This window comes from Antedon bifida, chromosome 2, assembly GCF_963402885.1.
Source record: "Antedon bifida chromosome 2, ecAntBifi1.1, whole genome shotgun sequence".
Classification (NCBI taxonomy): Eukaryota; Metazoa; Echinodermata; class Crinoidea; order Comatulida; family Antedonidae; genus Antedon; species Antedon bifida.
In genome coordinates this window covers 8,699,826-8,715,369 of record NC_136227.1, presented here as the reverse complement: position 1 = coordinate 8,715,369, position 15,544 = coordinate 8,699,826, and the positions used below count along the sequence as shown (strand labels likewise).

Genomic DNA, 15,544 nt, shown 5'->3' with positions numbered 1-15,544 from the left:
TTAATTAAATTAGTATTATTTATAGGCCTACATAACCCAATCTCTACCCTCCTTCTATGTAAACGTTCTAGATCAGCCACTGACTCCGTTGTACCATAAAATACCAATAACATCCATCTATAGACACTTATTTATGTACCGTAATTAATTTCAATTCAAGCAATTACAATAACATTTGCGTTATTGGTATTGATTTTACACGTCACAAGAGCCGCCGTAATTACAATATGAAAATTGACTCTAATTACATAACTCTGCTGTGATGGTTATATTGGATAATAAATTAGATTTTATGAAAAGCAAACTTGCCAATTTAATATACGATACTTTTGAAATTCAAGTGACGGAAAAGTATAGAAATACAGCTTGATAACGAGGATGAGTCGAAATAGAGGGGGATTGAGGGGGAGGGGGACATTTCAATTGTGGAACTTATTGTCTTTATCTGTACGTTTTGTTTATATATTATGTTGCCGGAATTTAGACCCTCTGGGTTCCGCCAAAATAATGTTGGTATGGTAGGCCTACAACTAGATCAATCCGTTAATCCGTTACCACTCTGTCTCCCTCACCACGACCATCACAGCCACCATCAATTCGGCCGACCTTTTACAAGGGCCGGCTGCTCTACATTATTTCGTATTATTTACTCTTTCGTCTCACACAAACAATGACGTATGTACAGATCGTGAACTCTTCGACAAGTTGTACAATTTTTCCATACAAAAGTCACGAATGTGTAGGCTGTTCCTTTACAGTGTCTCCTTGAAAATGAACATTGGAACTAATCCTAGCTAACCATAGATAAGTGAGTTCAGTTTTAACTTCTAATGAGACATTTGAACGAAAAGAACGAATCTCTACTATGCATCAAATTCAAAAATTCATATTCTAAATTAGGCATATGGCTATATAACCAAACTTGTCTGGTTTTCGTTGAAAGTCGATCATACTTTAGGCTTATGTCGTATTAAGCTAAATCCTATAATAGCTTGCATTAAGAATGAAATGACAGAAACCCCAAGTTTCCCCTGAATATGAATTGTTTGTGGTGTTAAAACATATTTTCCCTTGTTCGTTTCACAAAAAAAAGTCTCCATTCGTTCGATATGAGTGTCCAAAAGTAGGGGTTTTGGTTGTGTAACGCAAGTCATCACATCGGCTTGCACTTTTTCTTTGGAGAATTCCTAAATTAGTTCAACCATTAAACATTAACATGGACATTAAATATTGGTTTTATTAACATATTTTAATAAACGAATACATTGGATATTGATCACACGTTACGAGAACAGAGAAAATGTATTTGATTACCTAGGCCATCATGCAATGTACTATATTAATACATATATAATAAAAAGCCTATTGATTTCATACACATGATGAACATAATTGGTGAACACGAATAATAATATAAAATTCCATGAACACAAAATAATCCTAATGGTATCATTTAGGTCTTATAACACCCACGTCGTCGGTGGGGCTGAGGTGGTCATACATGGGCTAAGATGGTCAGATATGGGCTTAGGTGGTCATACATGGGCTGACTGGTCAGAATGGGTTGAGGTGATCATACATGGGCTGACTGGTCAGAATAGGCTGAGGTGATCATACATGGGCTGAGGTGGTCAGATATGGGCTGAGGTGGTCATACATGGGCAGAGGTGGTCATACATGGGCTGAGGTGGTCATACATGGGCTGAGGTGGTCATACATGGGCTGAGGTGATCAGAATGGGCTGAGGTGGTCATACATGGGCTGAGGTGGTCATAATGGGCTAAGGTGGTCATACATGGGCTGAGGTGGTCATACATGGGCTGAGGTGGTCAGAATGGGCTGAGGTGGCCATACATGGGCTGAGGTGGTCAGATATTGACTGTGGTGGTCAGAATGGGCTGAGGTGGTTATACATAGGCTGAGGTGGTCAGACATGGGCTGTGGTGGTCAGAATGTGCTGAGGTGGTCATACATGGGCTGTGGTGGTCAGAAATGGGCTGTGGTGGTCAGATATGGGCTGAGGTGGTCAGAAATTGCGCATTGCAACAAAATGTTGGCGGATCCAGAAATGTTTAAATAAAACTTTTGTTGCAAAATTATGCCCAAAAGTCGATATTAATTTAAATTAAAGCTCTGTCTACACTATCAAACTAGTTTGGCCAAAAATATATATGATATGACATCATCATGTCCATATGCAATTCTAGGATTCTAGAATTTAATACATTGTAAGTATGACTAAGGTTTATCGAAATTCCAGATTATATGGGGGATGAGGAAGATGTTGTTTTTATAGTTTATTTTGTATTTACTGTTTGTATTGTTTAAGGGTCCCTAATGATCAGATGCTGGATGGACCACCCTCATAAAATATTGTTGAAATAAAAAATAAAATAAAAACTATCGTCTGGCCTGTAAATGTCAATTCAGAGATTACCAAAAGACCAAATAAAGAGGGGGACACAGCACAGCTGCTCGGCATCTATCATCACCCCCACCCCTAGGCTAGCACATGTCTTGATCAACCACATGGTGCTATCTCTTAATTCTACCGAATACTTCGTACACATTGAACATCGATTGCTAAAGTCATGCTATAATGGAACATCGAATTTAATTTATTACATACATTAGTAACCGGTACTTAAACTAATAATATTAATCTTTGTAATGCTTATGACACTAACCTGACGTCATTTCCTGGTACAGTTTATAGTAAATTTAATGAAGATTGAAGATTATGACAAAGCCCAACCTGCCTCTCGTATATGACAACTTCTTATTATTGGCTTGTTATGTTGTTGAAGTTGCTGCTTTTGAATTTAGATAATGGAGCGCGCATATCACAATGATATAGTATATCGAATATCCTAAATACACACAGACGTGCATTCCCCAAGGTTCGTTGTAACATCGCTATGGAAACTGTTGTTGAAATTAGGTAATGCATAAGAAATATTTTAATGGTAATATTGTATAATACATATTGTTGTCATGGTGATACGACCTAATTTGAATCGATACAGATTATATCTTGATTGATTGACTTTATCAAACGTACTGTAGTGGTATTTAGAATATGGCAAAATTCGACGTAGCCCTAATTATGATCATATAATTTACCGTACTTATCATTGTAAAACAGGACCACATTAAATACAGCGTGTACCAGAAATCACTGATATATTACCATGACAACCTATAAAAGTAAGCCTACATGAAATATAAATTGCGCCGTCAGAAATTAAGCATCGATACTATAGTAGAGTTCTGTGGGTGGGTGACATCGGGGCATATTCGAGTGGGAAAACAATAACATCCAACTGGTTCTGAAATAATGGAAGGAGTGGCGCGCGCGATATATCTCCATATGAATTTGCTGCTTAACATTATTTCTCACCAATTTTAGAGGGTTGTCATTGGCAATTGAGGACCATCCAAAAAAAAAGGTGTGGTGTTGGAAAATCTGCGCCGGTGCACAAACCCCTATTTTTTGCAATATTTACGATGCGCTTATTATTAACATTAATTACCAAGCAACAATTGTGTAGACATATATCTATGTTTTTGTTGTTGCTTCTATACAATATTATCTGCCATAATAATAAAAAAAAAAAGGTTTCAGTAAGTTATATTCACAGAGTATAAGCCAAAGTCTTGTTTTATGTTTACATGCGTCCAATACCAGTGAAGAAATTTGGGGGTATCCTCACAAAAACATTTGTGAGACCATTGGTGGTGCAGCGCGGATGGAGAGGACAGTGTCCCCGTCGAGAAGTATATATCTCCCTCCCCCGGATGATGTTGGCGTGGAAATCCATATTATAGATTTAATATCAAGAGCCCATTATTTTATCTCTTCATTGGAGAACTGTGGTACCACTTCTGTCTGACAAAAATTGGACCGTGAACGTCCTATTTAGATCTCTGTTTACTTGTTTACGTTATTTAATAGTGAGTCCTACAGTATAGTGAGGTCAAAATAGAAAAGAATAAAAGGAAGAAATTGAAAGAAAAATACCTTACCTCAAAAACGTCATCGTCAACCGGGCTTGACATGATCAATTTTTGGTGCAAAAAAAAGACTGAAGATATTGATTTCTGTATTTGCTTTGACTATCCCGCGTTCCTTATCTCTTTATCATTTTCTTTTGAGTGACTATAGCCTCTGAGTATGTGCAATGTGCAAAGGTTGCTTGGAGAACCGTGCGAAGTACACTCTTCTTCAATTACTAACAATCTTCTCAGAAAATCTAGATTAGTAGACCTCACTTCGTCTATTCAAAATATTCAAATAGCATTTAAATTGAAAATAAATTTAATAAAGGAGAAGTCTATTGGGAACATGCAACTATTGTTGTAACTGTATCAATTATGTTATGCATCGATGAAGATATCGTTTGGATAATTATTCATATTTGTTATGAGTGTTTAAGAGTTTTCTGGTGTGTATCGGTAAATAATTGAACAATCAACTATCGATCGGCAACAATATTGTCATTGTACTCTTTTAGTGATAAGTAAAAATGTCACTCGCTGTTTGGAGTGAAACTGTTCTCACACTTGCAAGTTTTCACTCTTTAAGAGTGGTTGAAGTTGTAATGATGTAACCGCTTGAAGCAGTTCACTCTTGTGATTAGTGAAAATTGTTAGCTAGAGTGAATTTCACTCTTTTAAAGCATTATCATTCAAAATCCACTTTTTTGGAGCGAGTGGCCACTCAAACGTCTCACTCTAAAAGAGTGGATTTTCACTCTTTTATATTTTAATAAATAAACTTGATATTTCTTTAACAAAAATTCTAGTTCAAATTAATTCTATTTAAAGATGTGTAGGCATATGTATGTTCCCCAAACGTGAAAAAAAAAGATTGAAAAAATCTAATCTAGTAAACTTACTCACTTAATGTTTTCACTTATAAAAATACAAAAATAAACGGTTAAATTCAACCAAAAACCCCTTTTCAGGTAAAGATTTCTTTTTCGATCCATTTTTTTGGTCAAAGTGAATAACTGCTATGTGACATTAACATGGCATATTTAACAACAAAAAGGAGACTCAAACATTAACATTAACATTTCAATTTATTTAGCGCCTTTACAGGGATCAAAGCGCTTTACAATGACCGATCATCTGGTAAGCATAATTATTTCGGGAACAGATGGGTTTTCAAGAGTTTTTTGAAAATTATAATTGAAGATGAGTCACGAATTGTGCTTGAAAGGTTATTCCAAAAGTCTGGGCCTAGCTTTGAAAATGAATGTTCACCAGATGATCGGTGAACACGAGGAACATTGAGTTTAGTCGGATCGTGTTCTGACCTAAGACCTGCTCTTTGACAATTGTACCTACTAATTAAGTCACACATGTCAATGTTCGTAAAACAAAAGCAAATATCTGAGTTCAAAATAATTCTTTTAAAACAATAATGTATTGTCAACCTCCCTTACAAATTATGATGTAAACAATACTTACAATTATAGTTAATAGAGAAGTCTATTGATTGCTAACTAACATATTCATCCAAAAACAATGTTAGAACCAAAGCACCAACTGTTTAAATGGCCGGATCTCGATCAACTAAACCTTCTTCCATGACTAAACTAACAGTACAAGCTTCATGATACACCTCATAAATGTTTATTCATTAATTTATAAATATAGGCCTATTGTGTCTTTACTCATAATAGTGATGTGTGAAATGTACTAATAATATCTATGTTTTTTTTCACTTGTTATTAGTGAATGGTGTAAAATTGTATAGTTTTTGTTCAAAGGCCCTCAATAATTGTTTAGCCTCTGTCTCAGGCTGGTTAATTAAGAACTATACGCTGTAAGTCAATATTGTTACATCGATAAAATATTGATATTATAACAACTGCATATTGTTGAATAACGGTGGTTGCTAAGAATAGTAAATAAATCATTACCTAGGCAACGGTTTTTTTTTCTAGTTGTAACCATTTATGCCCTCAACTGCATAATTAAATATAGGCTGATGATCATTAGACAAGGAGGTTTAATTGTCGATTGATGCGTAGCCTGGTCATGCGAAGAATATATAATTATAAATGAAATACAATACACATAATAAGTGAATAATAGTTTGACCACGTGATTTTGACATATTCCTTGCCAATTCATTGCCCTCCTCATCAGTGTAACGCGGCGTGTCAATTATTTAAAATACAACTTTCTTCTTTGAATATTAAATTATCATTATAAACTTTAAGATATATGTCGCCCTCTAGAGTTCAATTTATGTTACTTTTTCAGTTTGTGACAAATTGTGTATACAAAATCCAGGGACCACACACCGGCCATCCACCGAACCAAACATGCAAAGTATATAAAAAAAAATACTGTAGCATACTCACTAATTAGAACAAATTAGAAGGTTTCCAGAAAAGCACGATATAACATTTAGGTTAGGGAAGATAGTGAGCGATATGTTTACATGGTAGGCCAGTTCTAGCTACCTAACCTATCTAATCCGCTAGGCTCTAGGCCCTGCCTTAGCTAGTTTGTGTATGTATAGAGAGGCCCCCCTGCACAACACAGACAGGCTAGGTAGGCCTAGTAGTAGTACCGCCTAGAGTAAGCCCTAGCTAGCTATAAGTTATGAGCCCTTGCAGGCTTTGACTATATGTATTAAGTGTTGCACTGCGAGATAGAGGATGCATGCTTGATAATGACATTATTAATGAATGTGGAAATATAGTATAGATGGCCTCTAAGAAGGCCTAGACATCAGTAATTGGGACTAATAATTGATAATGAACTAGGCCTAAACTGGGAAAGCAACACCACTAACTAGGCCTCAATGTTAACACTAACAGTAAAATTCAAATTCAGAGATTTATAAATAAGGCCAGTAGAGTTATCGGTGTCAAAATTGAGTTAAATTTCTGAAGTATAAATGTTTTATGGGCTGTATGCAGACATGCAATTACCTAGTTAAATGTAGCTGAAAAGATAAGGTCAATTAATATTATTGCATTTCAAACCTCACTCTCTATACATCCATGCATAATTACAGAAGAGTTAGAAACATGTTTTTTTTAAATTCTATATTTTCTGTAGTAAATCTCTAGCATTTTGACATCACAATTAATTATAATGTCTCAAAATCTTTTTTTTTCCAGGTATGTTCTGTAATAGATGTCTTCGTCATAGGACCTGTGTGTCCCAGGTCAGAGTTATGTATTCCTCTCAAAGTCAAAAGGTACAATTGATGTCCAGGCTACGAACACAAGCAACAAACACATCAAATGTCAGAACCCAGCTTTTGTCGTTAAGGATGGGCTGCCAACAAAGAAGAACTAATCCGATCTTTTTACGATTTTCATCATCATCATCATCTTCTTCTGTTAGTTCTAAGGTTCGGCTGACTGCAGAGATGTATCCGGGATTGAAGCGTGGTCCGTACGCTGTTCTGTCGGATGCCGATGCAACATTTTTTGAGGATCTTCTACCGGGAAGAGTGATAACATGTCCGAGTGAGCTGTTAGGTCACAACACTGATTGGATGAATATATGTAGAGGTATAATAATGTGTTTATTTATATAGCGAAATGTCCATATATAATTATATATATATTAACATCACAGGCACAGAATAAATTTTAAACCGCCCGGTGATATATATATATGTTCAAATGACCTTATTACCCCAGCTATTTTTGATCAAACACTTATGAAAACATACTTCCATAATGTTGCAGCTAGTAATCAGCATAGTTTGTGCTTTGACCTAAACCAGGTACCCATTTGTACACCTGGGTAGAGAGGCAAAAGTAAGTGTCTTGCCTAAAGACACAGGCAATACAACGAACATGCATTGGACACAAACTCGCAATCAGAAGTTGAACTTCCAACACACTACACCATACACTAAGAGTCTATACAGTACCCGACATGATATTTACAGATGCTCTCCCATCTAAACCACAACCAGCCCAACATTGCTTAACTTCGGTGGTCTGACGGGAACCAGTGTTTCAATGCAGTATTATAACCAATTAATTAATTAATTTCTTTAATGCTATCAAAGGCAGATCAAGGAGGAGGCCGCCCCTCCCAAACCCCACCCCCATATTTGACCGTTAACTATTTTTTGATATCTTCAAATATTTAATATATATTTTTCACAGACTATTAATATTATATGCTAGCTTGAACTTTCCCACCCCCCCCCCCCCCAAATCTTTTAAAATATTTAGAAAATTGGAAAATCTGTTATTAATATTTTCCGCATTTTCCTTTATTTAGGTTCAAGCCAAATTATGTTGAAACCAAAGACAACCGACGAAGTATCTAAAATTCTTGCATACTGCAATGAACGCAGACTAGCTGTGGTACCACAAGGGGGTAACACAGGTCTTGTGGGGGGCAGTGTGCCTGTATTTGATGAAGTCATTCTATCAACTGCCTTAATGAATAATATTATTAGCCTGGATAAAAACTCAGGTTTGTATAATGCTTAACATTCATATAGAACAGTGTTAAAGATTTGAGGCTCTACTTAAATTTTGTGCCTCTGTATTTCAATGACTTGTTGTTTTTACGCTTTCGTTTTCTTGTGTTTTTAGAAATTAAATAAACTTTTTTATATACCTATATAATGTCGCTATTCTCTCAAAACCTTGTATCTCTATTTTTGTCGGAAATTACAGACAATGTACCCAATTTGTCAGGTGTATGATGATGGCAACATTTTTAGAGAAACAGCCAATCAGAATACAGTGAGTGTTTTGCATGTTTTAGATGCTCATAAACAGTTTTAAATGGTACATATAATTTTTAAACCAAACTTACAGTAAATTGATAGAAAAAGTCACCAAAATAATGGCAAAAACTGTCATTTTAAAATGTAAAATAACTCAAAATACCCTATATCCTTGTCTATAATCCCACTTTGGGTCAAATCCCACGCCTATTTTATGTCTGATTTCACAAATAGGCATATTCCTGGGTATAGTCCCAGTATTGACTTTTGGTCTGGTTGTAGGCCTCTTTCTAGCCAGTGCCATTTTTCCATATCTATTATTATTATTTATTTACTGGAATATGTGGCATTTTTCAATTTATTCAACATTTACAAGCACAAAATACAAAAATGTCCTGTAAAATTAAGTTTTGTAGAGATACAAGGTTCTGATAAAATAGCGACATACCGATATATATTATTATTATTATTATTATATTTATATAGCGCTTTTCCAAATTAGTGTAAAATGATCAAAGCGCTTTACATCAGCAGACCCAACAATGAGTTACTTCTTAGGAAATAGATGTGTTTTGAGGGCTTTTTTAAATTTTAAAACCATGGTTTGTTCCCGGATCACAGACGGGAGTTCGTTCCACATCACCGGTCCAAATTTTGAGAAAGTATTATTTATATATATATATATATAAATGTGCTGATAAAGAAATACAAATATTGACTGTGGTGAGTGGGTGAAAGGTTAAGCAAATCATCAGTCATTATCTGTCATATCAGATCCTACAAAACATGTCAAAACCAGGTGGTCATTTGCATTATTGTATATATTTCCATTATCCAGGTGTTCTTGTGTGCCAAGCAGGTTGTATATTGGAAACACTTGATAACTACGTGGCTGAGAAAGACTTGATTATGCCACTTGACCTCGGGGCAAAGGGAAGTTGCCATATTGGTGGAAATGTGGCAACTAATGCTGGTGGTATCAGACTGTTGAAATATGGGTCTTTACATGGTTCTGTGCTAGGTGTTGAAGCAGTAAGTGCTATGTGATCTGAAAGATCACACAGTAAGTGCTATGTGATCTGAAAGATCACACAGTAAGTGCTATGCGATCTAAGAGATCACACAGTAAGTGCTATGCGATCTGAGAGATCACACTTACTGACTTTCCAAGTTTCATGATAATCATGGAACTTTCTTACCTATTTTAAGTGATGTGCTGTCTTCCACAGCATGCATTTTATCCAGATTATTTTGGGATATACAAAACAACATCCAGATTGTGCATAAATCTACCATTTCTTGTCTATTTCTGTTTACCCCTTTGGTTTACTAATAGCAAAAAATTTATTGGAGATACATTTTCCATGTTTAGTTGACAAACACAAAATGCTCATTAAGATATGACATGCATTATTTACTGCAGATGGTAATGCTCCTCGACCATTATTCTGATGGTAGTCTTTTCGAATAAGGACTTAAAACTGGAGGTCCAGTCTACACATCTGGCTCGTGTGTACTTTAAAGAATCCAATACATCTTTCGTGTAGGGAATTTCGTTTTTCGTTTTGTCGTGTGGGGCAGCACTTGACACGAAGGGACCGTTAGGGAGAAGAATGTTGTGGTATGTGTTGTCCAGACCTGTGCGCAATTCAGCCCAGTAGGCTTTCTTTTGAGATGTGTCCATTCTGGAATAATGATTTGAGATACTAATTGTGTGCTTTTTTTAGGTGTTAGCAGATGGCCGTGTTATTGACTGTTTATCATCACTCCGTAAAGACAACACTGGTTATGACATGAAGCAGTTATTCATTGGTGCTGAAGGAACTTTGGGAATGATCACAGCGGTCTCCATTTTGTGTCCACAACGTCCCAAGTCAGTAAATGTTGCATTTTTAGGTTAGTGTTTATTTAAAGTCAGTTCATAGTGTTCCTGTGTTGAACTTGTTAGGTGTTCGAATCACTGCTTAGTTAGTCTACACCCATTTGACTACGAACTTATACAACCTAATGGGCACATAGTAATATTAATAATAATTTGGTTATTTTTAATGACAAATACCAACCCTGTTCTATTTTGATCATGAACCACAATATACGTCTACATATACATTTTTTGTTTTTCTTCACAGGTTGTTCATCATTTAACCAAGTTTTAGAAACATTAAAAAAGACCAAAACCTTACTTGGGGAAGTATTATCAGCTTATGAGTTTTTAGATCACGAATGTATGCACGTAAGTACAATATAGGGCTTGCACACCTTTTTTTTTGGTGCTAAGGTAGCCCAGCCTATTAATATTCCCAGATCAAGAATGATATTGGGCTGTTATACTACCCATCCCCTAAATCAATACGTGGTGTGCTACGATATTGGGCTCGAATCATAGAGGTATGTCGGAACAGAACAATTTGTAGATGCACAGTAGTGAAAGAACATACTTTACAACTGAAAAACTTCACTTTCTTGTTTGTGAATTAGACCACCACTTTCTAGGTTTCCACATAGTCATAGCAATCCAATATTTTAGGTAATGTTCCATCCCCTGCTAGAAAAACACTCAAATAATGTATTTAATTTAGGCTTTACTACAGACTAACTGACATATTCATAATATACAGTTGAACCTCCTGTAAGTGGCCACCTCGAGACCGGGAAAAGTGGCCGCTTATGGGAGGTTCTGCCGATAGAGGGCCAAAATCATGTCACACCAACATCTCTTCTTGCAATAGTTAGTGACCAAGTACCTGGGGTTGACCAATCCTGTTGGCGACTACCCTTTCTACGTTCTCATTGAGACGTCGGGATCGAACGAGTCACATGACCAAGAGAAGCTTAATCATTTGCTGGATGTCGTCATGACAGATGGAAGTGTGGAGAATGGTACAGTTGCCATGGATACCACACAAATGCAGGTAGGGGTGTCTTCATTTGACAAAAGTATAACGCTATAATAGTACAACTGTAGTACAATAGAATTTCTCCTTTGTGACACTCTATTAAGGGGACACATTCTTGTGAAGTGAATGATAGGAAATATGATTTAATTCAACGGCCAACCCCTAATCAGGGGACGCTTTGTTGGGTCCTTTCACCTGCTCCAGCACGGTTCCGGTCCGGCGAATCAATGTTTTGTTTTCACGACGCTCCACGCAGCTATGCGGCAATCGATATGCACGTAGCTGCGTAAAACGAAACATTGACGTTCGATTGGATTTGCCAGTGTTGGACCGGAACCATGCTGGAACAGGTGTGAAAGACCCTTTAATAGAGGTACTACTCTGTGTATATTCACACACATGCCCAGTGTTTCAATATTTTGCTTATTCACAGAGTTTATGGGCTGTACGGGAGCGCATTGCAGAAGCTCTACAGCACGATGGCGCTGTCTACAAATACGACATCTCCCTTCCAATGGATGCGTACTACAAAATTGTTGAAGATATGCGAGAACGGATGAAAGGCGTGGCAATCCGTGTCGTAGGATATGGTCACGTCGGTGATGGTAATTTACATTTAAATGTAACTGCACCAGAACTTAGCATAAAGGTTTTAGATTTGATCGAACCATACCTTTTCGAGGTTACCGAAAAGAACCGCGGAAGCATAAGTGCTGAGCACGGTCTAGGTTTTAAAAAAAAGAATTTTATAGGTTACAGTAAAAAACCAGAGGTTGTTAGCCTGATGAAAGATCTTAAGAAGATATTTGATCCTAACGGTATACTGAATCCGTATAAAACAATAACGGTATAATCGCTTATTTTTAACTCTAGATATCCAAAATTATTTGTAATGCTCCTTGAAATTATGTGATAAGGCAAAATAAAAATACTGTATGTATAACATATGCGCAACATCAATTTTAAATAATAATATATAATATTATTTAATTTAAAATTTTGAGATTTTTTATAATAATATTTATGATTTATTATCCGATATGATTTTTAAATACAAATATATGATGTAAAATTAAAAATTTGATAAAAGGTGAACTGTAAGTGGTTGTCACTTTGTTTTTTTTAATAATGGACAAAATATCAACTTTTCAACATATTGCAATATATGCATATATTTTGTGTTACCATCCTCTTATAGAGCCATAGCAACCAGTTATGTCAAAAAGTAAAAGGGTCGAAATTTGGTCATTGTTGAAAAATATCCCTGTACAAAAGTTTCCAAAATATAAACTTTTCAAAATTCAATTATTATGCCATAATATTGCCATATTGCTTATAGAGCCATAGTAACCAGTTATGTTATAAAAAATAAAAGGGTTGAAATTTTGCCATTTTTCGAAAATAGCCAAAATATCAACTTTTCAAAATTCAATAATTTACCCAAAATATTGCCATATATGTGTATATATTAACTTACCATCCTCTTATAGAGCCTTAGTAACCAGTTATGTTATTAAAAAAAAGGGTTTAAATTTGGCCTTTTTTCGAAAATATCAATGTACTATAGTGCAGATATTTTTCCAAAAAAATAGCCAAAATATCAACATTTCAAAATTCAATTATTATGCCATAATATTGCTATATATGCTCTTATAGAGCCATAGTAACCAGGGTCAAATTTTGGCCAATATGAAATGTCAACAAGTTTTGACGAGTAACGAAACGAAAATCAGCCAAGAGTTCAAATCAACAAAATATAAATCCATTTTTTACAATATGTTTTGCTCATTTTTATTCGTTAATTTATATTAACTATTTAAATAGCACATTTCAAAGAACTAAGATAGATTTATAGCAAAAACTAAACCAACTTTATACTGTATTCATTCAGGTGCAAGTATTGTGTGATAATAATTGTAGAATTTAGTAGTCTATCCAATTAGAGATCCCATAGTTAGAGACCACTGTATTGAATGAACTAATCTAAACATACTATCTGTAACATGCAAGATCCCGTGGCCGTATTCACCAACTAAAGTGGGACTTTTAAGGGTGTTCCTTTATCTCCGGATTAAAAATTTCAAACAACAGGGTTTTAAGTTGTAAATATTTATATTTCGTAAAAAAACAATACTAGAAATATTTAAGCCGGAGCCACCCTGTAAGAGTGAATGGTGAATACTGCTACTGGGCTGTACATGTATACAGCGTTTAAAAAACCGAAACACATCAAACTTAGTACAAATAAACTATATTTAACAATTTGACAAATGAATATAGAGGTGGGCTTATTGTTGAATGGCAGTCTTCTGGATGTGCTTATATCTGAACAAATACAGTAGAACAAAGAATAATATTAACTAATACAAATGCTAAATACATAAAACAAAAGTCATGAAAGCGCCTCATATAAAATAAATTGAAAACCTAACCTAAACAAGCAGTTTTATGAGTTGTGACAAACTGAATGGGCTTATCTAATTCTGTAAATAAAATAAATTACAAACAGAAGTAGAGAAAATAAATGTGTTTTAACTACATTGCATAGAAAAATTCTACAAGAAAAAAAAAAATAGTTTATTTAAAAATTCGGAAAAAATACTTATCTATACAATTGGAATTATATCCTTATCAAGGTGCTGCTGTTACATGGGATGGATGACAGTATTTTTTTTCATAATATTACAAAAATATTTTTTCCGAACTATTTATACAAATAAAAATATAAGCTTTATACAAAAGAATCCCCATTGAAATTTAGAAGCGCGCTGATTTTTAAACTGATTCATAATTTCAATGATTTGTTTTGGACGAAAGGCAATTGACAATGCATAGTAAATACAACAAATTGTTCTCGTACTAAAAATCGGTAGAGCGTATCGGGCATGCTTACACACAATACTAGTGTTGTGATAGCTAATGTGACAATGCCAAATCTGTTAGCTGCACATATAGATGTATAGTAAAACTACTACTACTACTACTACTACTACTATTATTTTGTTGTGGTCCTAAAGTTTTGGTTCCAATTGGACGCCACATAACAACGTATGCGCAACGCAAGTAAGTTGACAAATCACAACAGTTTGGATGGTCCATCGTGTCATGATTGGTCAAATTATGTGCAGCTAAGCTTTACCATTGTGTTGTGCAATCGGAAAGTAGCTTTCTAAACGTACAACCAAAAATTACGAAGAACAACAAGTAACTAGCGAACCTGAAATCATTAGAAAAAATTATTTAGAAACCTCAATGATTTAACTTTATGAATACAACAACTATACAGGAAAAATTCAATGAAAGGACCACTCTGTTAAGGGACCATCCTATTAAGGGACCACCTTATTAAGGGACCACCCATCTGAACCAACAATAAGTAACCTTTCTATTCAAAAAGACAGCATTTATTTTCAGCTCTTTTTTTGGAGTATATAATTGTTTTAAGTGTTTAACTATATAATACATTTTTGGTGCTTCAATCATGGAATTAACAATTTATCTACAGTTTTAACTTTTCAAAAACTTCAAAACATATTTTGGCAATAAATATAAGGCTTGTTTTAACAGTACAAATAAACATCTCCTGAATTGGGGACAGTATTACTGGCCCTGGAATAACAACACGTATGAGGGCGCTTGTCAGTTAGACAGGTACCTCTTCCGACATCAGTAGAGGGTTGATGTATTCAAAACCTTCAAATTCTGATTGGTCAATTTCGTTTACGATTCTCCTGGAATATAAAAGTAAAATAGATTAACACAAAAATAAAATTATTTCTCTCCATTACTTTTAAAATAACTCATTTTTAGGACCTAATGGAAACTAATTCTTTGTTTTATGGATTATTTGGGTTGTCCAGAACCTATTGTGTTTATTATACAGTACAGTACCTCCTTTGGGAAACACATATTCAGGGGA

General features: G+C 35.0%; 2 protein-coding genes across 4 annotated transcripts in view; one reads left to right on the top strand and one right to left on the bottom strand.

Moving 5' to 3' along the window:
• Positions 1-6,287: 6,287 nt before the first annotated feature.
• Positions 6,288-12,710, top strand: LOC144836166 (D-2-hydroxyglutarate dehydrogenase, mitochondrial-like). 2 transcript variants are annotated; one of them, XM_078691388.1, is made up of 8 exons: positions 6,288-6,345; positions 7,146-7,544; positions 8,272-8,469; positions 9,567-9,760; positions 10,456-10,624; positions 10,858-10,961; positions 11,458-11,640; positions 12,059-12,710. In XM_078691388.1, exons 1-8 carry the CDS (start codon positions 6,339-6,341, stop codon positions 12,476-12,478), a joined length of 1,674 nt encoding a protein of 557 aa, XP_078547514.1. In that variant the 5' UTR covers positions 6,288-6,338; the 3' UTR covers positions 12,479-12,710. The 2 variants fall into 2 exon arrangements, with proteins under 2 accessions (XP_078547514.1, XP_078547515.1); XM_078691389.1 differs by having other exon boundaries at positions 6,331-6,460; positions 12,059-12,708.
• Positions 12,711-13,390: 680 nt separating this feature from the next.
• LOC144836165 (protein kinase C iota type-like) overlaps positions 13,391-15,544 on the bottom strand; it is a 57,061-nt gene continuing 54,907 nt past the window's right edge. For both annotated transcript variants that reach the window (XM_078691386.1, XM_078691387.1), the window contains one exon: positions 13,391-15,356. In XM_078691386.1, the coding sequence (XP_078547512.1) occupies positions 15,269-15,356 (88 nt within the window). In that variant the 3' untranslated portion in view covers positions 13,391-15,268. The remainder of the gene's footprint in view (positions 15,357-15,544) is intronic.